This window comes from Chrysemys picta, chromosome 10 (genome assembly GCF_011386835.1).
Source record: "Chrysemys picta bellii isolate R12L10 chromosome 10, ASM1138683v2, whole genome shotgun sequence".
Classification (NCBI taxonomy): domain Eukaryota; kingdom Metazoa; phylum Chordata; order Testudines; family Emydidae; genus Chrysemys; species Chrysemys picta.
The window spans coordinates 12,542,869-12,569,681 of record NC_088800.1 but is presented as its reverse complement, the minus strand read 5'-3'; the positions used below and the strand labels follow the sequence as shown (position 1 = coordinate 12,569,681).

Genomic DNA, 26,813 nt, shown 5'->3' with positions numbered 1-26,813 from the left:
ACTTAATGTACCATGACTAAAGAGGCTGATACACATTAGAACATGATTTGGCTGATTGTTTATTAGTAGTTATAAGAATATAAAAATAATTACATCTTTCAGTCTTAGGCAAAAACCGGGACACCTGAACTCAATATGGGCCAAAACCTAAAGTCCTGGCTCTGTTTTTCTTTAATCATTGCTCAGACAAAATTCCATGGATTTTGAGATTTAGTCATAGGCATGTAATCAATGTGGTTAAAAAACGGAAAAAAATCTGACTGATCTCCTACTGGTTCAGCCAGAGTGATTCCTTGGTAGAACTACTGGTTTTGCATCCCAGGGAATCTAACTCACATCTCTGTAGCAGTAATATATAGGCAGCAGACCCCACCATCAAATGGGGAACTCCAGCAAGTTGTCTGGCTACTAACTGATAAACATAATGGGGCCAAATTTATCCTGTTGCTCTGCCTTCACATGAGTTACAGCAGGGATAAATTTGGTCTAATAGGGTTTAAATTACATTGGTCATTCACTCTCCAACTAAGAGCAGCCAACCATGGTTGTCTTTGTGTTATTTGAGGTCATCTGTGTGTAACCTAGCGGTTCAATGTGTTTTATGAGTAGCCTGTTTTAGTGGCTAGTCCACATAAGATGGTAGCCTAATACTGCTCTCTTAATAATGTTGCTCCTTTAACTCATATGTTAGCTTTCTGTACTATAGTAATATAGGTTCTGAGTTCTAGCCCTGTAGGGAGTTGCTACAATTGCAAAGAAGTCTGTATTTAAAACAACAACAACTATTCCCCATATTTGCTTAATAGGCAAATTATGTCATGACCAAAGATATCACACCTAAGGCTCAGACTGCTTTTTCTCTGAGTTTTTGTTGTGAACCAAAAATAAAAAGGCATATTTTCCTGCTGTTTATTTATGCAGTACAAGTCTTCACATTGTTTTCCACAGTCCAGTCCTGCATGCAATTTGCGGATTTAACCAAATGCTGACCATAGTGCAGTAAGAGTTTGCGCTTATGTAATTCTGTAAGACGTTAGCAGACTCTAGTACACCCTGGATTCCTCTGTTAAGTCATCCTGTTATCAGGTGCTTGAACATGTGGGGTCAGTAATGATTGCTGAGTCATGTTAGCATGTGCATTCAATTAGCTCAAACCAGATTATAAAAGGGTTGAAGCCAGTTTAAGGGTGGACAGTAAGACTAGAGAAGTACTGCAGGGAAGGTGCTGGTATTAGCAGCTTCTATGTGTTGGGAGAAGGTGTAGGTTTATGATGAGCTGCTGTTGTTTCTTACTAACACAATCAACCCCCAAGAAAGGGTAAGCTTGGCTTTTTTAGTGTGTGTGTATATCCTATTCACAGTAGAGTGGGAATTCCACCTGCTGTCAATTGCCTTCCACCCCTGATTATCCCAAAGTACTTTCAACTTACTTATAGAGGCCTTTACTTCCCTTAATGCTGAAATGCATTAACCTATATGGGGGAAGTGGCAGCTGTCTGACAACACTTAAATGTCTTTACATGACTTTAACTGTTCTGTATCCAGTTGAAAGCAAAGAAACAAAGTAGGGAACTACCATGCACAAAGAGCTCCTGACATGCTAGGGCTAGCATTTGTATTGGACACAAAGTATCATTGTATCATTAAGTGTGAGCGCTTGGTTTGAATTCTCATCTGCAAGGTCACACCACTACTACCCTTGCACTCCCCACTATCTGGACTGACTTTGAGGGAAACATACCCCCATTCAGGTGCTGACTAGGCCTGATGCAGCTTTGCTAATAAGACCGGACAAGAGCACAGCCAAAGTGCTATGCCAGGAGTAAGTAGAAGACAAGCTATGTAGAACCCTTTATCTATTACCAGTATTGTACTGGGTTTGTAAATGCACATGAATCTGGGCACCATATGCTGCATTGAGCTCACTTCACTGGGAAGGCTTTAAGCTCTATCTCCAAAGTGCTTCAAAACCCAAAGAAATGTGTCCTTGTAAAACCCCTTTGAACTAAACTAGCATTTAATCCCATTTTATTTTCCAACATGTATACTGCAGTACTACTACTTATTTACCTTTACTCTATGTCCAATATATGCTGCTGTCTCCCCTGCTATAAATGGGTCTAATAATGATAGACCGTGATAGACTCATTCTCTAGCATTAGAGCTTCCAGCTCTCTTCCTTTACAAGAAAGCAATTAAGCAAATGTTTTTATTGAATATTGATTTATAGTTTGGATTATAATTTCCTTTATTAAATGTTGATTAACAGGATGGAAGGCTGTAGTCTATTGTCTAGTACTTTGCTCTGCAATTTCTGAATCTGCAAATGACCTCTTCCATTAAATGCATTGTAAGGCCAATGTCAATATTTGCAGGTAGGCTGCAATTATACTGTATTTGTTAGGTTACATTGATTTAATCCAAAAGTTACTCTGCCTTCCATTTGGGGCCTGATCCTGTGAGGTGCTGAGGGCCTCCTGCAAAGTACAATGTGCCCTCATCTCCCACTGGAGTCAATGGAAGCGGAGGATACTCAGCACCTCCCAGGTTTGGGCCCTGATTAGTTGGAGAAACATAATGATGGGTTCGGAGCTAGGTTTATACAGTGTAAATGTAGACTGTCATCCAGTTCTTTCATTTGTGAATCTTTCCTATTTTATGACCACTTGCTAAGTGGGAGACTTCAAGGTGAACTTGTACCTCTTGTTAAACGGATGTCTTAATTTTCCACATTATTATTATTATTATTTTTAGTTTTAGTGAGATGCTGTCATAACTATAAAGGGAAGGGTGTAACAGCTGTCCTGTGTACAGTACTATAAAATCCCTCCTGGCCAGAGACTCCAAAATCCTTTTCCCTGTAAAGGGTTAAGAAGCTCAGGTAACCTGGCTGGCATCTGACCCAAAGGACCAATAAGGGGACAAGATACTTTCAAATCTTGGGGGGGGGAGGCTTTTGTTTGTTCTCTTTGTTCGGGAGTTCGTTCGCTCTTGGGACTGAGAGGGACCAGACATCAATCCAGGTTCTCCCCATCTTTCTAAACAAGTCTCTCATATTTCAAACCTGTAAGTAAAAAGCCAGGCAAGGCGTCTTAGTTTTACTTTGTTTTCTCAACTTGTAAATGTACCTTTTACTAGAGTGTTTATCTCTGTTTGCTGTACTTTGAACCTGAGACTAAGGGGGGGGGTCCTCTGAGCTCTTTAAGTTTGTTTACCCTGTAAAGTTATTTTCCATACTGATTTTACAGAGATGATTTTTACCTTTTTCTTTAATTAAAAGCCTTCTTTTTAAGAACCTGATTGATTTTTCCTTGTTTTTAGATCCAAGGGGGTTGGATCTGTATTCACCAGGAGTTGGTGAGAGGAAGGAGGGGAGATGGTTAATTTCTCCTTGTTTTAAGATCCAAGGAGTTTGGATCTGTATTCACCAGGGAATTGGTTAAAGGTTTCTCAAGGCTTCCCAGGGAAGGGAATTAGCTTGAGATGGTGGCAGCGGACCAGAACTAAGCTGGTAGTTAAGCTTAGAAGTCTTCATGCAGGCCCCCACATTTGAACCCTAAAGTTCAAAGTGGGGAAGCAGCCTTGACAGATGCTCTCCAGCCTTTCATCATCTAGGGGAAAGGAACAGGGCACCTAATCAGTCTGTCTGAAGGAAATGCCTTTTTAATGAGCCCAAGTCTCTGGCAGAACTCAAAATAGTGACGTGATCAAGTCTGACATCTGAATAAAAAGCAATGGTATTAAGAAAGTCAGCATGTCGTTGGTGCCCTGTAATTCTTGTTGCGGATCCACAAGTCACTGCAACGTAAAGCTGACTCCCCATCAGCATCTCTGTTGTAGTCAATTCACTGGACTTCCTTGCAACTCTTTAACGAGATGTATGCCTTAATCACACGTGCGTCCTGCACTGGCAAGTAATTAAAATCATTCTCAGTCACCACCTTACGGGGGCAGACTCCTCCACAGAATTTCGCATCAAAGAATTGCAGAACATAACTTCTGTCCAAGTCATGATGGAAGGCTTTCATCTAGCATTGCGTGGGGGGAGGGTTTGAGGGGCTTGTTTTGTGTGGGAGGGGGAGTTTAGTTCCCAGCTTAGAACCATTTCTGAAGTTATCCCTTATTTACTTAACATGACATTGTTCTTCCGTACAAATATACCAAGTGGGACTTTGCAGGGTGGGGAGATATTAAGGAGATGCAATGTCTGGTACCTGTAACTGCATTTTGACAGAGCAAACCTCACACCAGGTGAGGCTTTTCTCTCCATCGACATGGCTCATGCTGAGCTAAACTCAGCCTCTACATAGCAAGTTGCATGGGAAAAGAAATGCACCATCTGAGTAGTACCATTGGGCCTGGCTCTCAGCGCACCGGGGAATCTCCACTGACGTTAATGGAGCTGCTGCTGGTTTACACCAGTTGAAATAAGAGCAGCATAAGGCTCAGCAATACCATTCTGCTTATATAACACCGCCAGTGCTACCAGGAGCAGTATGCCGAGAAGCCTTGGAAAAGAGGTAGCCTGTGCTCGCAGCAGTGTGCTCTAGTTGGAATTTCTAGCAACCCCCCCTCTCCCCCCTGCACACACCTGTCCCCTGTGAGAGTCCTAGCACTGCAGCAGCCTAAACTGAACTCCTCTCTCTGCTCCCCTGGGCTGCCTCCTGAGGGGGCACCTAGGACACCAGGAGCCCTTCTGCCCTATCCCCTCTCTAGTGTAGTGTAAGGCATATCTTATCCCATTGAGGTGCTGAAGCTTAAAATGTCGGTCTGGGGTCTGTCAATATGACTCTGAAGGGGACTGGCAGGATGGCACTTGATGGTACAGACCAGCTTTCTGTGTAACTTCAGAGCTATCTGGTCACCCTGCAGATAAAGGAGGTGCTCACTTCCTTCCCCTCTACAGGGGACTCACAAGCTGTTCTGCATTCCACCTCCTGCTATTAATACAATTGCCTGCTAGGTGTGAGTTCTGAAGTCTTTATTAATGGTGACAGCTACTGTTGATGTATGAACTTGGGGGAGAGGGAGAGAGTTTTTAGCCTCTACAACAGTGGTCCCCAAACTGGGGGGCATGCTTCTCTATGGGGGCATGAAGGAACATTCGGAGGGGGTGTGGTGGAGCCTGGGCCAGCCCCCATTAGGGGCGAGGAGGGAGTGCCGCTCTGCTCTGGCTGTGGCTCCACTCCCGGCTCCACCCACAAGTGTGGCTCTGGCTCAGCCCCTGGCTTCAGGCCATGGCCCCAATCGCAGCCCATCTGCGGCCCCAGCCCCAGCCTTGGACCCTGGCTCGGACATGAGTCCGGCCCCAGCCTTGGCCTCCAGCTCCCAACCGTGGTGAGGGGGGAGGTCAGGGCATTGATAGGGTGGAGGGGTGTGAGGTAAAGAGTTGGGGGACCACTGCTCTACAACTTGATGTGCTGGTAGGGAAGAGAGATCTTGGCTTGGTTTGTAATGAACCAGGATTGACCTGAGGCACAAGCTAAGCAGAAGACTACCTATGGCCCCACATCTAAAGGGGGCATTGGCGGATTGGCACTGCAATCAGCTGCTAACTGGTCAGTTCTGAACAGCTGTTTGGGGCATTGTTGCCCACGTGGCCTGCATCCACTTCTGCTCAATCCTCTGCAGTGTCCACCTCCGGGTTACAGGTGTCCCAGAATCCTTTGGAACACCCATTGCAATATTTGCTTTAAAAGTAGCATGAAGCAAAGAATTGTAGGGCATGGCAGAGGACTGAGCCTAAAGGATGCCCTTTAGGAGGAGCAAATAACACAGGGTAGAGCTGTGGAGGGCGGGAGTGAGGAAATGACAGGAGGCAGCACAAAATCCCACTTTCACCCAGGCCATGTCTGGCTTGGAATGTACAGATTTAATTTACACACTTTTATTTGGGCACCTATTTTAAAGAAATGACCGAGCTGAGGTTAAAGATGGCCTACTCAGTCTTAATTACAACCCTAGTGCTGCTACTGTTAGCTCAATGGAGGCGTATATAGAAAAAATTGAGCTGGGAAGTGGATCTTCTGAGTTCTATTCCTAGTATTGCCACTATCTCGGGATGTGACACTGGGCAAGTCACTTAATCTGTGCCTCAGTTTCCCCACTGATGAGCTCGGGGAGTAGAATTGTGAATTACTGCCTCTGGATGGAAGGTAAAGGAAAAATGTGAAGTATTTCATCTGCTCTGTGCTTTAGCGGGTCCTGATCATGAAGCTCTCAGGCTGTGGCATATTGCAGAAATCCTGGAACGCTTGGGTGCCTGTTCAAACCCTTTGAACCACCTTTCCATTCTTCTTCCTCCTTCCTTTCAACCTATTTGGGCCTCAGCAGGTGATGATAATCTCACTTCACCTTTAAAGAAAGAAACTAGTTTTCCTCAAGAAACAAATGGGCAAAATGTCCAAACCTCAGTCTCCCCCATATCCTTGCTCCGTTGGCTTTATTGGGATTTATGTGCACAGAAAAGTATTCTCATGATGGGGAGGTGGTGATCATTAAAAGACAGAATTAGCTTTCTTTATTAGTTCTGTGTTCTATATGTATCTGTTTTTCACCAAGCTTATAAACTTATTAATGACCAACATACTATAACAACATAGGCATCAATGGTTACTTTATATTTTCCTGAAGCAAAGCATGAAGGGGAAGTCAAGATTTATTATTATAGAGCTGGCTTCCAGCTTAACACCAAAGAGAAATCAAAGGGCTCCTTGAAACTCTTAACAGTAGTTTTCTATGGATGTCAATGGTGTAGATCTGCACACGCTATCAGGAGCTGGACAGGAGATGCTGTCCCAATCACATACCAAAGCAGGAGATTCTTACTTAAGGAATCATTTTCCCTTTTTTTATAAAAAGGAGAACATATTATGGAGGCATTGCAATATTTTCTTTCCTTGACATCAATAAAATTTTAAATTCATGTCATTATTCAGTGAGGGGAAAATCACAATTTTATTGCTTTTTTGGAGGCTTATATTAAAGTAATTTATAATCTATAATAAAACTTTGGTGGAAGCAGATTCCTGAAAATATTTGATATGACTTAAATGTCTGGCCCTTGGCTACTTTGCTACGAATATTTTTGGATTCTCTAGTTTATTGCAAAAACTTATGGTTGCTATTTGTGGATGAAAGTCAAAGAAAGGTGTTTAGCCAGAGAGGAAGGTTCGTCCAGTGGTTAGACTCAGGGTTGTCTACAATACGACTCTGTCTGACTCTATACTCTTGTCTACACTGAGACTCAGATTCAATTCTTGCTCTCCCAGAAGCTTTGTGTGTAACCTTGGACAAGTCACTTAAGTCTCTCTGCACCTAAATTCCCCATCTATAAAATGGGGGTAATAGTGCCTCATGACTTTTAATGTATTTACCCTCACAACCCCTCTGTGAAGTGTTCAGATGTTATGGTAAAGGGGGACTATATAAATTCCTGAGATAAAGATTTTAGAAGATAGGACTAACAGTCTATCAACTGGTAAAGATGTGGCTAGAAACGAGGAAAATGTTTGCTTGATGATGTGAACAATAGCTCCTGATTTTAGGAATGGGAAAAGAAAAGTTGTGTGTTTAGAGCTTAAAATAGCCTACAACAAAGGCATAATTCTTCAATCAGACTACTGATAAACAGCCGAAAAGAGCTACAAGTATGAATCTATGTCTGGAAAACACACCTTATAGTGAGAGACTAAGGAAACTGAATCTATTTGATTTGTTCAAGAGAAGGTTAAGAGGTGACGTGATCACAGTTTTACAAGTACCTGTATGGAGAAGAAACTGCTGATGATAGACAGTTCTTTACTCTAGCAGACAAGGAATAATGAGATCTAATGTTTGGAAGCTGAAGCTAAACAAATTAGACTAGAAATAAGGTGCAAATTTTTAAGTGAGGGTGATTAACCATTAGAACTGAACAACTTCCCTAGGGTTGTGGTGGATCTTCATCACTTGAAATCTTTAAATGAAGATTGGATATCTTTCTAACGAGATGCTATAGCTCAAATAGGAGTTATCGGGTTGATGTAGAAATTATTGGCTTGTATTATGCAGGAAGTCAGATTAGATCAGAATGGTTTCCTCTGGCCTGGAAGTCTGGGAACATGACATATCTTACTAAAATATCAGTATAAGTAGAACACATTTCAGCAAGACAGATGAATTGCAATGTATTCTCTGCTAAAATATTTCAATGCAACAGATTTATGGAAACCTGGAAAAGGGAATTCCAGGGCTATTGATGTATCTGATTGAAAATATAATGAACTTAATTCTTTTGCTTAACACCAGAGCAATTCCACAGTAAGTCAATGGAGTTATATAATGCTTGAAAACTAGTATAAATGAGAAGAGAATCAGGTACACTGTCTCTGGAGGACAGAGTACTTGATGTCTGCCATTTGCTGGGATAAAAATGCCCTGCAATCCAGCCAGAAGTATCAGGCAATCCGTATGAAACTTGGATTCCTTAGGAAGCTGTTCTCCTTGTCACAAATGTGTCAGTGCATCTGCCTCCTCAACTGAAATGTTAACATAGAAATCGTTTGTGACACTCCAAGGAGACCTAAGACTCCCTTGCCTGAACCCAGGCGTTGAAGCTTCTCACCTTCTCTTATTAAGGAGGGAGAAGAAAGATGAACACAATTGTTAGGCCCATGGTCCATCTCCTCTGATATCCTGCCCCAACAGTTGCATACTTCAGAGGAAGGTGCTTGTTCTTTATTTAGTCATTGAACCCTGTACTAGGCAACTATATGGACTAACCTGAATAGAGGGCTGGTCAAGGAATGGAAAAACTAGTTTGAAATGAAAACGACTTAAGCATTTTTCGTAAGTGTTTAAATTGAAAAAAGGTCCATTTCAAAGAGAAATAAAATTATTTTAAATACGATTGCAATAGTTTATGAAATAGTTATTAATTGCTCATTGACTTTTTGCAACCCTCCCAGCTTTCCAAAAACGCAATTTTTCAAATGAAAAGTGAAGACCCCCTCTACTTTAAGTCAGTGAGTGGTTATCATATGCCCTGATTGATGACGGGGAACATTTTCAAAAGCACCAAGTCCCATTTTAAAAAGTGACTTTCAATCAGTGCCTATATCACTTTTGAAAATGGGATTTGCGTTCCTGAGTCATGTAGGCACTTTTTACGGCACTTCTCCTATAGCCTTATAGAACTGAAGGCTAGAGGGGTTTACCAGATCACCCAGGCTGATTTTTATATCACAGGCCACTACCCGGCTATCCATACAAAAAGCCCAACAAGCAGAATTTCCAAATGCAAGTACTATCCTCCAAAACCAGAATTTCCAGTAATGCCTGGTCCACATACCAGTGGTCGGGGAATTAATAAGGTAAGAAACCATGACAGAAGATGAGAAGTCACACTCAAACTTGAAAGGTATGCCCTCAGAGCAAAGCAGGAGCTCAGGTTTTGCTGCTGGAGGGAGCAGGAATGTGATCTGTAATGGTAGAAGTGCTATACAGTGATCTTTAAAAGGAGATCTCCTGAAATTAGAACTCTGGAGCTGGGGATAATGTAAAGCAAGTGACGATTAGGAGAAGGGGTCATGCGTATGATGCAGGTACCTTAGAATAAGAGCGTGTCAGGGGCTTAGAAAGCGGCACTGGGAGTGAATTTCCATTGGCATGAATTGTTTGCAAGCAGCATAACTGGCTTTTGGTAGGGTTCTTAGTGGCCGAAAGTCCCTGTGTTTTCAGGCACATAAAAGCAAGTGCTTTCAATGGGAAATGACAAGCAACGAGATGGGGCTGGATCCTCAGCTGCGGTAGCTCGTTGTACCTCTACTGCTGCAATCAGCAGAGCGATGTCCGTTCACATGAGCTGAGGACCTGGCTCTGTTGTCCACAGTTCCCTTTCCTTGCTGAGGTTTGTGTTCAAACAAACTTCTGCATGTTGCTTTCCTCTACCTAGACGTTCGGACTGGGCCCCTCACCCTGGTATCCGAATCCCCCCTCCCCATTTTCCGGATTGGAACATCTAACATTTCTGGTCTTGCTCCTAAGAGGCAGTAAAGCAGGCTTCACTAGGAAAAAGTCACAAGGGTCCAAAAACTAGAGCGAATTGTAATGCTTGTAGCCAGGGATACCCCCCCCCCCCAAAGTGCCGTATGGAGCAGCACCGAGTTGAACCAAGCCGTTAAGAAATGGAGAAAAAAAATTCTCAATCCGACAGCCTGATATTTATGGAGGCTCTTACAAGCTAATGGCAGGCACCCAGTATGTATAGCCAGCCGCGTGGGGAGTGCAGGTGCGAAAGGAGACTCCACCGATGTGCAGGGGAGCAGTGGGTTTGCCTGAATCCTTGGCTGGTGCCCGAGAATTGTCTATTTGTTGCCTGGAGGCTGTTGGTCAGTGCCGGGGCGCTGGGGGTCTGCCTGGGGTTGGCATGGGCTAGGGAGCCGGGGTCCACCGGGCAGCGCCCAGGAGCTGTAGGCTGGTGGGTGCCAGGGAGCGGGTGGGCAGCTGGAGGTCGCCCGGGCAGCAGAGCCGGCAGGATCAGTTCAGCAGCTGGGGAAACGCGCTGCGGTGGGCACTGCCCCTTGCTGAGAGCTGCCGCTGGGACGCCGGGGGGGGGGGCGCACCCGCTGTATCGCTCCCTGCCCTGTCTGTCCCGGGACAGGCCAGCCCAGCAGCCCCCTCCGCCCGGGCTCAAACCCCCTTCTTTGCCCACACACAGCCACTCCCCGCCCTCCCCGGCTGCAGCCGCAGGAGGAGGGGGAGCGCGCTCGGCTGGAGCCGGGCTGGCGAGAGACAGCGGCGCTGCCAGCCCGTGCGCAGCAGGGCGAGCGGAGGAGGAGAGGGAGGAAGGAGGGAGGGAGGCAGGGAGAGCGGAGGAGGAGGAGGCGGCGGCGGGGAGCTGGCCCTGGCAGGCAGAAGAGAGGCAGGAGCCGGGCAGCCGCCGCTGTGATTGGCACACCCCGCTCCGGCATAGGCGGAGGCGAGCAGCCGGGGACGCAGGAGCCCCGCTGCGCCCCTCCATCCCCTTGGCAGCCCGGCGGGAGCGGGGAGCTGCTGGGCTCCGAGGCGCGGGGAAGGATGCCGGGGAAGAAGCCCGGGGGCTCCGCGGGCGGCGGCGGCGAGCTGCAGGGGGACGAGGCGCAGCGGAATAAGAAGCGGAAAAAGAAGGTTTCCTGCTTCTCCAACATCAAGATCTTCCTGGTGTCCGAGTGCGCCCTGATGCTGGCCCAGGGCACCGTGGGCGCCTACCTGGTGAGTGTGTGCCCGGGCACTGGGCAGGGCTAGGGACAGCAGGATCCGCTCTCCCTCCCCCAAGCAATCGGCTCTCAGCAAGTGCTGCAGAGGGGATGGGGAGTCCCAGCCATGATCGGGGGGGGCGGGAGGGATTGGCGCCCCAGATTGCAGAGGGAAAGGGCCGGGAGCTCCCCCGGGGCTGGGCTTTCGATCCTCAGGTAGCCTGATTCGGTATCGCCGAGCCTGGCCGGGGTGACCCATCTCCGCTAAATCTACTCCTGCCTCCGCTTCCTGCTCTGTATTTAGTAGTGCCGGAGCTGTGTGCTCCCCGCTTCACTTCGTGTCTTTCGGTTCGCTGTCAGTCCCCGTCAGTAAATGGAAGACAGACAGACAGACACACACACACGCGTAATTGATAGAACATTTTCTGTACGTCCTACTTGACAATCCGCAATTGTTTGATGCAACAGACAAGCTCGATGCAGTAAAGTGTGTGGCCCAGATCTATGCCCCAGGCTGTATGGGTAGCGGTTTTCTCTCTCTCTCTTTTTTTTTTCTTTCTCGTCCCCTCTCCTCGAGGGCCATCTTCCACCGCTGTGATGGCTAAAGTTACAGTACCTGATGAACAGCTGCAAGTTGTTGTACTTTCTCCTACTAATGCTTAAAGGTGAATTTCCTATCGGCCCCTGCTGCTGCTGTGAATGTGTCTGGTGATTGCAGAAAAAGAGAAGGGGAAGTGGAAGGGGGTTTCCGTTAACCCACAGCAACGTGGCTTGCAAACCCCAATGGGAGCAATCGTGTTTAAGCTGTGAAACGCTTGACTGTTGTAAATGACTCAGCACGGCTGAGGGGTTACCCTTCTTCTGTGTCTCTTGTTCGCGTGCATGTCTAACTCTAGGGAGACTAGAGGGCTGGTTTCAAAACCCGAGCGCATTTAATGGGCGTACAGAATAGATTGGTAGGGTTGCTGGGTTTCCAGCTGGCCGGTAACTGAGATCAAATGTCACAGTGCCCGAGTTCTGTTGAATAGATACGAAGTAGATAGAATAGGGCATTTATTCCATCTCCCCCGTGTTACTAGTATTCCTTGTGCTAGTCAAGTGATACACTGGTAAGTACAACAATACCACAAATCTTCACTGTTAGACAATCTACAGCACTTTTACCTATCACAGAAGTTACATAATGAGGTCTGTTATAATGGGAAGGTGCAAAACTCATTGTGTCTGATATCAAAGGCAGAGAGGTAAGAGTGAGAAAATGATGTACATCAAACTGAGTTTGCTTTCTGGGTGAACAATTTAGGGATACCTCTGTATAAACATGCACGCTCTTGTATATGTGTTGGGACAGCCTCTGGAACTGAAAAGGAGTCATCTTTCAGTGTGTGTAAATATGAGTGGGATTTTTTCAAAACAGCCTCTGTGATTTAGGAGCATAGATCCAATTGAAGGCCCATGGCACTTGCGTTTCTAAATAGGTTCTTGAAAATCTCTCTCATCCCACATAGTATGGTAGACAGTATGTAACTTAAAGTGAACTGTAACTATCATAAGCACCATTAATATACCCTATCATATTAAATAAACATTTGCAGTTGTTTCCATATAGTGATACGTGTAGCTTTATATATGTATAATAAAATGCACCACATTTTAAATTCAGCAATTAAATCATCAAAAAGAAGAACAGGAGTACTTGTGGCACCTTAGAGACTAACAAATTTATTAGAGCATAAGCTTTCGTGGACTACAGCCCACTTCTTCGAATGCATCCGAAGAAGTGGGCTGTAGTCCACGAAAGCTTATGCTCTAATAAATTTGTTAGTCTCTAAGGTGCCACAAGTACTCCTGTTCTTCTTTTTGCGGATACAGACTAACACGGCTGTTACTCTGAAACTTGTCAATTAAATCATATTATATGAGCTTCTATGGATATTTAATTTTTAAGTGACAGATTGTGCCATGCTTTCCTCACATTGAGTAATATCTTACTCCATGGGTAGGTACCCCAATTTCAGTGGGAGCTACCTGTCAGTGTGAATGAGTGAGGCACAACCTGATGCTAAACTAATAAACCAAGGAATAAAATACCACTTAGATGGTCTCCCTTTCAGCGGCACCCTAGTGCCATTTGCTTTCAGTGGCAGCAGTAGAGGTAATTTATATGAATTTTTACTATCTTTGGGGGGGGGGGGGTTATGCACATCCATCACCGCAGTATCTGAATGTTGACCATGTAAAATGAGTAGCAACAGTGAAGCTCCAGATGGAATTCAGGGGGACTCTGACACCTCTGCCTTTTGGGGGTATAAATTCTACATAGGCCTTGCTAAACTTTACCCTCCTCCATCTCTTTTAACAGCATGATATAGTCAGACTTTATCTTGTTCAGCAGGATATCCTGCATTAACACCTAGCCAGATCTATAAACAGCACTAGACAACTAGCCAATGAAAAATACCACAGCGTGAACCAAGGCCAGTGGTTAGAGCTGCTGTTTTCCTGTATCACTTATTATTCAGCCTCAACAAACGCCAGACAGTCTTTAGTACAACTAACAGATGCAAATGTGGAATTTCATTGGAAGAGCAATATATAAATGGCTGCATCTGCACTAGCATTTCCCCACCAGCGCTAGCACCTGTGGCGCTGAACTTGTCCCTGAGCAGGGGTGGGAAATGTTTTGTAAAATACTGATGTCAAGGTCCTTATTCAGACAAGGTGTCCCAAATCCTATTCTCAGTAACAGTGATGAAAATCAGGAGTGACTACATTGAAATCAATGGAAGTACTACAGAATTGCACGGAGGTGACTGGGAGCAGAATTTAACCCATTGGAACTACTCATATGAGTAAGGACTATTTGCATGAGCATGCATGGATTGCAAGACTGAGCCCCCTGAGTGACAACTCTGACTAAGAAGGAAGCCAGTGAGAACAGAGAAGGAAAAGCAAATAGAGAAATGCTATGTGGTATAATTACAATATGTAATACTACTGGGCAGTTGAATAAACTCCTTATTTTGCCTTGTTAGAAATAACCAAATAATGCATTCATGGTTCCATTTTGCTTGACAAGATAACTTTCCTCAGTTATTTGTAACTCTTGGAGGTGGGGGGAGGTTACCTTTTTATGGGGGAGTGACAGACTGGCTTGCTCAGAATTCATTTCTGCTGTGCCATGCACACAGTGAGGATGATTGGAAAACTTAACTTCAGAATCTGCACATATGTAAGAAGTTTTTTATTTCCCTATGAAACCAGTGACCACTAGCAAATTCCATAGTGTCAAAGCAAAGCACGCTTGCTTGTTAGGCCTGACTGAATAACTCACTCCTGGCTGTGCTTTGCTTTGACACTATGGAATTTGCTAGTGGTCTCTGGTTTCTTAGGGAAATAAAAAACTTCTTGCATACGTGCAGATTCTGCATATGTATTATCTAATCTTATTTATATACCCACACAAGCATGTGCTGTGTGTGTACATGCTCTCTATACATCCTGTAGCTGCTGTGTTCTTGGGTCAGGGCTCTCTTGCTTTTATGTGTCTGTAAAGTACCATGAATGGCTATGATACTATATTAATAATCTATATAGCTCAATCCTCCTGCTCAGGTCAAAATACCCCAGGGCTCCAATAGTAGATGTATATGTTTAATCAGCCTGTCTCTTTGAGATGATATGTGAAATCTTATGGAAAGTTTGATGATCATTACCTTCCAGAGCATTTGTCAGTTACACTGCACTTGTCTGCTGTAATTTACATATGTGAAATGACTGTGTGTGAAATGACCTATCCTCCTTATGAGCCTGTTTTGCATCGCGTATGCAAATGATAACCTACCCTGCGTGCTTCATTTCTGAGGCTGGTGCATGCTCCCTGTTGTTTGCATGTTTGCTGAAAAATTTGTTTGGCTTAGTCGAATTGTCCTGTGTCCTTTTTGAAAATAGAATTTATCAGTAATTGTAGTGACAGCGGTGAAAGCACAGCTCATCAACTGCAGGCTTTCCTGCTGCAGAAGGCTGCCAACAAGTTGCTCAAGATTTTAAGCAGCAACTTGAAAACCTGGGTTTTTTTTTCTTCTTCTGCAGCATAGGACCACAGGTGAAAACCGAGATTTACTATCTTTACTTGTGTGTATGACGAATAAAGTGCCAATAGCACGAGCAATGAAAGGCCGGAGCCAAGATCTTTCAAACGAATGCAGCAGTATGATCAGTCATGCTGGCCATGCCCAGTGACAGTGATTTAGAGGAGGCTGATCCAGATACCTTGGCAACAGTTATTTCCCTGAACTCTTACTTTCATTATATTTTGGAATAGTTTAAGTGGAGATAATGCAGCAAGTGGACTTGACCGTTGATCACCAAGCTGTTTTCTCGCCCTGCCACTCAAATCTCTGCTTAACTGGTGGTGAATTCATTGCTTTAGCGTAAGAGAAGAGATCTGTTTGACAGCCACAATCTGTGGAGCAGGAGCACAATTTAATTTTCTCTCCTCTGCCTTTAGCCTCAGAGAGCTCCAGTGCAAACTGACCTAGTTGCAAGGACATAACATCTGCTGAAGTCAAGGGCCGTTTAGATAAGGGCCATGCATATGGGAAATACGTTTGAAAAATACTATGCTTTTGTGCACCTGTTTTTACAGGGATCTACTGAGATGTCTGTTTGCTATAGACAGCTTTGAATGCAGCTATTTGTGTGTTTTGTCAAGTGATGGAGGAGGATTGGTTAGGGGAAAGGATGCAAAGGAAAAATAACTGTTGGAACCTGTTAGTATGTTGGAGCTCACATGGAAATGAATGCAAAACTGGTTGTTTTTTTTTTAGTTTCCTGAAAGAAAACTTTAGAGGACTGTACTCAAATCCCTCTGCAGAGCTTTACCGTGCAATAAATATTAGTTGGAGCTGGCAACAGGCCCCCTTAATATATGTGCAAAACGGAGTGTGCTTTAGGTCTGTATGAGATTGGAATGTGCTTGCATTTGGTATCTGAGGCAATACTCAGCCTGTTCTCATTTTTTTTTTATCCAGAATTATGTTACAAAGCTTTTTAAATACCGAATTCAAGAAGAAATAATCCTCAAAATGATTCCAGCGGCGGTAAACACAATCAAAAAGCCCCTCAACCAGACTCTGCTCTTAGCTACATGAGTATAGTTCTTAGTGACCAGCATAACTCAGCTGGCTCTGACATCTTTTGCTTGCTTCAGTTTAAAAAAACAAACAAACCACACAGACACCGAAGAGTAGCAAACATGGTACTAATTATGCAGTTATTTTACCATATGTCACTAACAAATGAAAAAGATGTTCCAGTGCGTCAGTCATGCTCCAATGGAACCCAAAGGTAAAACTCCCATGGGAGGAGGATCTGAATCTAGGCCTTCATTAGACATTTCTTAGAAATATTTTGAGTATACTAGCAGTATGTCAGTAGCACTGCGAAGCCCCGGCTGAGGCCCCATGGTGCTTGGTGCAGTACAGACAGATAGTAAGAGGCATTCCCTGCCCCCAAAGGGCTTGCAATGTAACTAGACAAGACAACTAAAAAGGACGGGAGGAGGGAACTATTATCCCAATTTTTCAGATGAGAAACTGAGGCACAGAAGCTTGCTCCTACACTCATTGAACTCAGTGACAAAGCTTCCATTGAGTTAAATACTGCAGGACCAGGGCCCAACTGATTAATCCAAGGTCAGACTGTGACAGCGCAAGCAACTGGACCTAGAGCTCCAGTCCACGGCTTAACCGCAAGGCAAGCTTTCTTCTGCTAGTTTATCACATCTTTTTGATTCAAGTAATGATTTTCCTGTAGTGAGAATTTGCATTAAAACCTCTTTCTTAGCAGTGCTGAGGAACTAGCTGTAAAGTTAATCTGTTCGCCACGTGGGCATTTTTGAAAATAACGTAAAGTGAAAAGAAATGTTTTGGTTGGGATGGAACTTGCCAGGAATTGTCTGGTTGTCGCTTACGGTTCATTTTTCTGTAATACATCTTTGCTGGCTGTGTTATTTCTGGAAAGCTGTCTCTGGTGCTCCTTTCCCATTAGAGAATATTGTCCATTTTGCAGTTGAACGTCATTCTGGCACTGAACAAAATCTGCTGGTTTGATAACATTGCTACTTACTGTGCGAGGATCTTTCTGATGTTTCTTATTTTGGGGCCGGAGAGGGTCTGTGACTGCAAAATGGGGATCAACCCATCCAGACCAAGATGCTGAACGTCTTCAAATTCCTGGGGATGTTTAGATCAGGAGTTTGGGTTTGACCCATTGTAAAGCTTTTGCATTCCAAACCACTGCAAATCATTTGCAACATTCTGATCCAGATCTGGGTTTGGATTTTGAACACCCCTAAAGTTTGGGGGAGATCGTATTTGGGATTTTGGTTTGGGACTTTCTTTTACTTGCTGCTAATAGCGAAGTATTTATATGGGTAGCATTATAAAGATGAAGAATGCTACAGTACGTGTCTGTTCTTTGTCTTTTGCAGAATGCATGTTTTGATTATGGTTTTTGATTAAATGTGTAAAGGATTAAATGTCTGATCCTATAGCAGGCGTTTGGGCTGATTAGTTTCATGAATTAATTTTTTTTTAAGTAGAGAAATGCTTAACAGTAGCTTCTGCTGCTGTTTTCCTTAGGGGCACAAGTAGTACTTTTTGATCTCTGGAAGAATGATCAGCTGCTTAAAAGTACTAAGATCCATCACAAGACCACAGTCCTCTACTGCTTTCCTTGTCTTTGGCCAGCCTGAGCTTCCAAAATCTCTCTGCCTCACATATGCATGGCAATGGCCAATCATATCTGTGGGTATTTTAATGGCCTGAAGTATTATAAACATAATTAGCGGTTGAAGAGGCCTTGAATTGGACAGCAGAATGAATTGGATCCAAGAGTCTCGTTCTGACCTTGCTTGCGCAGTTTAATGCAATTTAAGTGAGAAGAGTGGCATTGCAGGAGTCTCTCGTGTTAAGTCTGTAAAGAGAGTTTAGCCTTGTTAGCCCCTTCTGCGTTAATGGCAGTAGTGCTGGAACAGTTTTTATACTGGGGGTGCTGCTGATGGAAACTATGTATTTGGTGGTGGTGATTACTACTTCAAGCCAGGGGGTGCGGTAGCACCCCTAGTTCTAGCACCACTGAACGGTGGGCCACCTGGGCTGCAGTGTCCCTCTGCTCTGTTAGGGAAAAAAAGAAGTGATCTTCCCTTTCCATGCAAATTGGTCACTTGGTGACAAATATCCTTTCTGGGGGGGATTTTCTCTTCTCTCAACTTCATGTTTCAGAGGTTCACGAGGAATCAAAGGTTCAAGAGGAACTCCATTGCTTTGCTGGAGTTGTTCTGTATGTACAGTATGAAAGAAGAATTGTTCTCTTATTTATGTATTTACCCTGCTTCCAAACCGTCCTTCCATACTAGCAAACATAAGCGTATTCCACGCACAATTTAAATAGTATTTAATGGGGCAGATTCTTAGCAAATGTGAACTGGTGTAGCTCCATTGACTTCAAACAAATTCAGGTTAACACTAGATGAGGATATGGCCAGGTACTTCAATGGATAGCCATACGATAGTATGAAATCGATACGTACTACATGACAGTACTTTGCACTCTACCTCTCCGCCAAACACGCCTTTGATTGAAGAAGTTAAGAACTACTATTTGTTGTCTAGGTGGACCAACAAAATTGTGAAGTACTGAAATGTTTTAGACTTACCAGGTTTCATAACAACTCAGTGGCAGACTGAGAAATAGAACCCAGGAGACCTGGTTTGATTCACCCTACAACCATCAGCCATTCTTCCTCTTCATACTGACGATTTGTATTACAGTATTGATCTCTCTTGGGTTTTATACTGCTGCCCATCATGATATCTGAGTGCCTTCTATGTAAAATCAATAGCAACAGAAAATTGCCTAGTGGATTTCATGGAGTCTTTGGCACTTCTCTCCACCAGTAGAAGTGCCTGGAAGTCCAAACTAAAATCCCAAAGGAAGAGAAAATCCCTGTCCCAAAGACCTTACAATCTAAATAGACAAGAGAGACAGAGGAGGGGAGAAGAGTGCAATAATACTTCCTGTTTTAGGGATGAGAAACATGACTTTCCCAGTGTCACACAGTAAGTGTGTAGCAGACGTGGGAACTGAATTCAGATTTCCGAGTCCGGTAGCCAACAATTTTTTTTTGTTTGTTTCCAAGCCCCACTTGAAACCCTAGCATGTTGGTGGAGCTATACATATAATAATTAAACTGTTTGGAGGTAGGGACTATCTTTTAGCTTGGTTTGTGGAGCATCTGGCACAATGGGGCTCTTAGGCTCTCACACTTCAAATAATCAAGGATTCGAAATGACTGCTTACAGCATTAAAGGGGAAACTCAGTAACTAAAGAGACAAGAGTTGTTTGGGTATGTATTGTTTTTCTTCCCTGCTGCTTAGGAAGCAGAAAAGCAAAATGTGTTTTCCCTGATGATGTCCCTTCCCATTTGGCAATCACAGATCTGATTTCCCTGCATTTCTAATTGACCTTGAAATTAACACATCTTTATTTTTTGTTTTCTGCATCAACCTCCTGGATGTCAGCACCACTGTAAGAACAGCATGGTATTTTTGTTTGGTTGGCTGGCTTTTTTTCTGTCATCTCTACATTATGGACACTGCTATAGAAAGCTATGCCTCTATGCCCACAGTGCAGATGCAGACTAGCATTTTTTCTGTCACGGTAGGAACGCCACCTCTCTGAGCAGCAGTAACTAGGTTGATGGAAGCATTTTTCTGTCGACCTAGCTGTGTCTACACAGAGGGCTGGGTTGGCACAGCGATGACACTCGAGGGCACGATTTTTTTTTTACTCAGCACAATAGGTCTATCAACCTAAGTTTTAAGTGTAGACCAGGCCTTAGCTAACAGCTATGGGAGCATAGAACTTTGTATTTGTTTAGGTCCTACATAATGAGTTACTTTCTCCACAATCCTCCCCTTGACAATAGAATTTTTGGAGATTTTTAAAAAAAAAGAATGATTTAAATGTCATTGGAAAGCCCTTACATCATAAAAACAATCTTAATTCTTCACTTATGTTACTAATAGCACCTGAGCTTACTGGAAGTGGAAAAATGTAAAACAGCCAGTTTACTGTCACTCTATGGTGTTTATTAAAAAGTTCAGTCACTTTATGAAAGTGCTTGAATAACTCTTCTTCTTTCGAGGTCCTTATACTACACCAATCACAGTAGTGTATGAAGTAATTAAGTCAGTTTCACTTTCAGGTGGTTGGTGTCAGGGCCGGCACCAGCCCACCAAGCATGTGCTTGGGGCGGCGCCTGGAGGGGGGCGGCGCGGCGGGGCGCTCCTGCCTGAGAGCGGGGCCGCGACTGGGCTCGCCGCTCTCCCCACGGCGCTCCGGCCGCCGGGGGCTCCCCGCCCTGCTCCCGGCGCTCTGGCCGCTGGGGAGAGCGGAGAGCCCCGGTCGGGCTCTGGCCGCTGGGGAGAGCGGAGAGCCCCGGTCGGGCTCCCGGCGCTCGGGCCGCCGGGGAGAGTGGAGAGCCCCGGCTGGGCTCTCCGCCCTCCTCCCGACGCTCTGGCCACCGGGGGCTCTCCGCCTTCCCCCGGCGCTCTGGCCGCCGGGGAGAGCGGAGAGCCCTGGTCGGGCTCCCCGCCCTGCTCCCGGCGCTCTGGCCGGTCAGGGATTGCTCGGCGCCCTCCCCTGCCGCGCTGGCGGGGGGTGGGGGCGGCGGGTGGTTGGTGTGTCAATGTTTGTTTTTGATACTATAGGGCAGTGTTTCCCAAACTTGGGAGGCCCCTTGTGTAAGAAAAGGCCCGGGATGGTTTGTTTACCTGCCGCGTTCACTGCTCCAGGCCAATGGGAGCTGCTGGAAGCGACGCAGGCCGAGGGACGTACTGGCCGCCACTTCCAGCAGCTCCCATTGGCCTGGAGCAGCGAACCACGGCCAGTGGGAGCTGCGATCGGCCGGACCTGCGGACACGGCAGATAAACAAACCGGCCTGGCCCGTCAGGGGCTTTCCCTACACTAGCGGCGTCCCAAGTTTGGGAAACACTGTCATAGGGAATGGGAGGGATTTTTGTAAAAACAAACAGACCAGGCTGTTTTTATCAAAATTTGGGGGGGGGGGGGGGAATTGTAGAAATAGTTTTTAGTTGGCATTTAAAATAAACTTGGGCCAAAATAAAATTGACACCCACTCTGTATATATGGAGCATGGTACTTTGAAGATTATATATAGTTATTTGTAGTGACTGGCAGCTCCAGTTTTGGATCAGGATCCTATTGTACTAAGCACAGTACAAATACAGAACAAAAATACATTTTAAAGTAATGTCCAATAGGCTGGATTTTGTGCCTAAAGTACTTGAAGTGTTTTCCCGTTTAATTCTAGATTTGGCATATAATGGTCGCATATCATTAGGCTTGGGAGGATTAGATTTTTATCAATAAATGTCAGTAAACATTGATTTCACCGTACCCACACAAACTGATAAACATCGATAATCGACATTTCAGATAGGCAAAACAATGCTGTTTGAGAGCTTCTTAGTTTGATTTCAGCCTTTCTCAGGATAATTTACTGTGTATATTTTGGCTTGCGATGTTGACAGTTTTGTGTTTGGTTATAAAGTTTTAACTGTCTGAATCGCAACGTCTGTCATTAAATTGTCTGATTCCCTGAATGTCTGACCCCCGCCTATAATTTCCCACAAATGTGGAAAAATTATACAAATATCAATGTCAGTTGAAATTAAAAAAAAAAAAACGTGCCAGGCCTAGATACAGGCATGAGTGGTGATTTGTTCTATTTTAATTCTCTGTGAGTGAATTCTTGAAATAACATGTTATACTACAGTAGTGGTGGCCTGTGAGACGGTTTGTTTACATTGGCACAGCTGCCTACAGCTCCCAGTGCCCGCAGTTCGCTGTTCCTGACCAATGAGAGCTGCGGGAAGTGGCGGCCAGCACGTCTCAGTGACCCGCACCGCTTCCTGTAGCTCCCATTGGCCAGGACCAGCGAACCGCGGCCACTGGGAGCTGTGGGCGGCCGTGCCTGCAGATGGTCAGTGTAAACAAACTGTCTCGTGGCCCGCCAGCCAATTACCCTGATGGGCCGTGTGCGGCTCACGGGCTGCAGATTGCCCACCACTGTACTACGGTATTTGATCAAAAGATGGGTGTTTGGGTTTTAACTTTCACAGTTCTGTTTTTCTGTGTTTCTAGGGTTGCCAGGTGTCCAGTTTTCAGTCCCACCCCAGAACCTGCATCTCGAGCCAGAGCTCTCACCCCTCCCTGCACCCCAACCACCTGCCCCAGCCCGGAGCCCCCTCCTGCACCCTGAACCCCTCATTTCTGGCCCCAGCCTGGAGTCCACTCCCCCCCCCCCCAGCAGAAGCCCTCCCCCCTCCTGCACCCCAAGCCCCTGCCCCAGCCCGGTGAAAATGAGTGAGGGTGAGGGAGAGCGCGTGACGGAGGGAGGGGGGATGGAGTGAGTGGGGGGGTCGGGGCTCAGGGAAGAGGTGGGGCAAGGGTGTTCAGTTTTCCTGCGATTAGAAAGTTGGCAGTCCTATTTATTTCACATCCTAAGCTATCTCTTTTTGGAAACCTGAATCTATTCTCCCTTCTCCCACCCCCTCACTGGCATCTAAAGTATGGGAGTCTCACTTCACATGGGGTTATTCAGTTTCTTCACTGTCTCTGAAACCATGTGGCACAGTCACTTGGCACCTAGGTTCAACTGTGGCCTGGTGTCATGTGCGCTCTGAAACAGATGAATTTGTATGTGAATTCCCATAAGCAGAAATGGAAATATTTTCCCCCTTGAATGCATTTGGAGTCTACATTAGATCTGGTGAGGCTCAAACACTCAGATGCCTATGAGCCCCTACATGCTGGGTGGGCAGAAAATGCTTCATAGGATGCCTAGATTCATTGTGACAAGCTGATGGATACACATTTCTGTGTTAAAGATCAGGACAGGGCCCTAAATTTCATGTAGCTGCAGATTTGCTTTATTACTTCCATTCTGTGAGGGAACAATGGAATGAGAAAATACTCTACCACACAGGTTCACAGCCATCGTGTTAAACAATGAATGTGTTTTTCATTGAGCTGCAACAGGAAAAGTGCTGCAAATGCCTTTTTGAAAGGGAGGATGTGAATTAGCTGCTACTTCTACCCACTCTGGCCCCTCACCCAGAGACTATAAATTGGCATGGGATTAACAGAGGACTAGTATATTGCTGAGTGTCATTATTACAGAGGAGTTAGGGCCGAATTGTGCAGTCTTGACTCAGACAGAAGTCCTGAAGACTGTGGCAACTTTGGCCTCAGTACAGCACCAGGAAGAATTCTCACTGCTGCTTAAGTTCAGAGTATGGCATATTTGGGCGAACAGGGCAAAATGCAAAAGGAATGTCACGCTCTGCATTTTTCCATTCTTTTAAAGGGATACTCTGCGATTAGCAGGCAATAATGTCAGCTTACTTTGTATTTCTTGTATCTGTTCGCAAATATTGTGTCATCTTATTTTGAGGGTTTTTTCATCTGCTCCTTTTTCTTATAAGGCCAGCCGTTGTGCATGACGCTACAGCATCAGAGTGCGCTCTGCCCAAAGCTCATGGACTCCCTACAGTAACAAACCAGCTTTCACAAGGAAAGCTGTGCGAATAACTGATACTTTTTTAAGTGGCCTTTAAATTTTAAAAAATAAAATTGAAATATAATTTGAAACAAAAATTGTTTGGAATCCAAAATTAGAAAGGATTTTATTCAGATCTCGTTTATTTGCTTTGATCAAAGCAGGGGTCGGCAACGTTTGGCACGCGGCTCGCCAGGGTAAGCACCCTGGCGGGCCGGGCCAGTTTTATTTACCTGCTGACGCGGCAGGTTCGGCCGATCGCGGCCCCCCACTGGCCGCGGTTCGCCGTCCTGGGCCAATGGGGGTGGCGAGAAGCTGCGGCCAGCACATCCCTTGCCCGCGCCGCTTCTCAACGCCCCCATTGGCCCGGGACGGCGAACCGCGGCCGAACCTGCTGTGTCAGCAGGTAAATAAACTGGCCCGGCCTGCCAGGGTGCTTACCCTGGCGAGCTGCGTGCCAAACGTTGCTGACCCCTGGATCAAAGCAATTCGGCAAACCTGACGAGCTTTCAAAATGCGTTAGTCAACCTGAATCTGCATTTTTTTTTCAGTGAAAATTCCCCCGCCCCCCAAAAATCTTTGCCTAGCACTATTCCGGAGCATTTCTACAATAACAAATGTGTCTGTGCAGCCTAGTGATTGAGACCCTATAATAACAAACCAAATTGTTCAGCCCAGCATTCATGAGCAACTCTACAATAACAAACCTGTGTGCAGCCAAACTATCATGAGACCCTATATTAAAACAATAAACAAAAATCGCTGCAAACTGTTCAGCCTTGCATCCACAAGCAATGCTACAATAAGAAACGTGTGTGTGTGGTCTAGCCCTTACCAGCAACATAACAACAACAAACCCATTTGTGTGTGCATTCACATATGTAATGGGGAGCATTCAGAATGCAAAGATTAATAGAATCCTAGTATATTAGGATTGGAAGAGACCTCAGGAGGTCATCTAGTCCAACCCCCTGCTCAAAGCAGGACCAACATCAGTTTTAAGGTTTCAAAGAGGAGTTATAAAAGGTGAGTAACAGAAAACAATTTGGAAAATTATGAAAAACACCTTGATGTACTTTTAATACTCATTGAACTTTTCCAGTCACTTTTGTGCCATATTCATGGTTTTCTTTAAGTGTGAAGATATATTTACTTTTCACTTTGACCAAAACTGTTGTGTAGTACTAGTATTGCTGTTTGATGCTTCCAGGTTCCACCCAAGTGAGAGGTGCATTTCAGTGGTGGGCGAAACCATTTGTGTGGATGTAACTTAAATGTAAAGTGATCTCGAATCATTTTGTGTGCATATAAAACAGGGATCGGCAATCTTTGGTCTGCCAGGGAAAGCCGCTGGTGGGCCAGGACAGTTTGTTTACCTGCAGCGTCTGCAGGTTTGGCTGATCGCATGTCCTACTGGCTGCGGTTCACTGTGCCAGGCCAGTGGGGGCTGCAGGAAGTGGTGCGGGCTGAGGGATGTGCTGGCCACACCTTCCCGCAGCCCCCATTGGCCTTGGAAGGCGAACTGCGCCCAGTGGGAGCCGCGATCGGCTGAAACTGCAGACGCTGCAGGTAAACAAACCATCCCGGCCCACAAGCGGCTTTCCCTGGCAGGCCGCGGGCCAAAGGTTGCCGATCCCTGATATAAAACTTGAGATTCATTGGCGTGAGCAGCACTATATAAATGAAAAATACTATATACATAAAGTGCATAGAAGGAATACACGCTCTTATAAAGTCTTCAGCAGTATAGATTCTTCATGTGGCATTTAGAAGGACAACATTTATTTGGGCTTCTAGTGCCAGCAGAGAGAAGCCTGTGTTTTTTCTTTTTGTGCCTTGTTGGACAGACAGTACTAAGGGCAACTTAATTACAAAGAGGCCTTTCAGCCTCTTCATGGGAGACGTGCTCTGTGTTTCCTGCAGCATATTGCTGGTTATAATGCAAGCTCTTATGTCTGAAGTTAGTGCAGCTGAGCGCTGGTAGCTTGAGTAGAAGGGAAGCCTTGTCTTAAAGGGGGAGTCAAACATATCTTTGGTCGCTGTTCCCTAAGGGCAGTAGCATTAGCTGAAGCAATATCAGCCAGTTCAGAAGATACTGTACTTCACAAAATAGATCCTGGGCACTGGCTTAATCCTGACAAGCGTGGAGCACCCTCTTCAGCAATGCGTCTTCAGGGAATCTGCTGGTGGTTTTGGTTCCTCCAGCTCTGGGGTTGGAGGGCAATGATCCCGTCCTATGCTCCACTTCTGTCCTCAAAGTGGTGTTGTATCGAATGCCCTATTGCTAGTTTGAGCATTGGAATCCCAGTGCTAGCTTAGTTTTTCTCTTTTCTGTTTGAAGTCCTTTGCTGGGAGACTAGATTTAGAGACCTCCCTAGAGTGGGGAACCAGCCATTCTGGACAGTTTGCCCATGGTTACTCTAATCCCTTCCTATAAGGGACTGGGAGTCAAGTCCACCACTACAATGTGCTTGAAAGCAAGAACTGAGCCAATGAAATGTGCTGTAACCTCGCCTGTACAGCCAGGCAAACTCATCCACAGCCAATGGCTTATTTGCCTGGTGGATGTTCATGCGTCCCTCTGCAAACAGATCAGTTTCCATAAACCTGTTTGGTGGGAGTTACTGCTGGCTGCTTTAGGATAGCGCACTTCAGCCTCTGGGGCGCTTGCATGCTGTTTTGCTGAGCGTGTGGCCTTGGCTATTCGATTGCAATTTGAAACTTGAGCTGGTTTGTTGGGATAAAATCTTTAGCGTTCTGGAGCCCGATCGCAGAACTCTGGTATGTTTTCTTCCATGAGTGACTTTGTTGCCAAGGGCCTGCTGCAGGGTGTCATTCTATACACCTAGGAGCGTTGTGTTGGTGGGAGCCAGGGCTATCTCACTGCTAGGGAGGAGAGCATTTCAAATGTCTAGTCTTTGTCTTGTGGAATTACTTTAATTTTAT

General features: G+C 45.2%; 1 protein-coding gene across 5 annotated transcripts in view; it reads left to right on the top strand.

The window, feature by feature from the left end:
* The first annotated feature begins 1,187 nt into the window (after positions 1 to 1,187).
* The window catches only part of SLCO3A1 (solute carrier organic anion transporter family member 3A1), a 219,635-nt gene continuing 194,009 nt past the window's right edge, over positions 1,188 to 26,813 (top strand). The window contains exon 1 of one of the 5 annotated variants that reach the window (XM_065559265.1): positions 1,188 to 1,318. Coding sequence is in view for 3 of the 5 variants with exons in the window: in XM_065559267.1 (XP_065415339.1) it covers positions 11,059 to 11,232 (174 nt within the window). In the remaining 2 variants the exon portion in view is untranslated. Of the gene's footprint in view, positions 1,319 to 1,673; positions 1,823 to 10,833; positions 11,233 to 26,813 lie in introns of those variants that run through there. The other 4 variants (XM_065559264.1, XM_065559267.1, XR_006175978.2 and 1 more) reach the window with 4 other exon arrangements.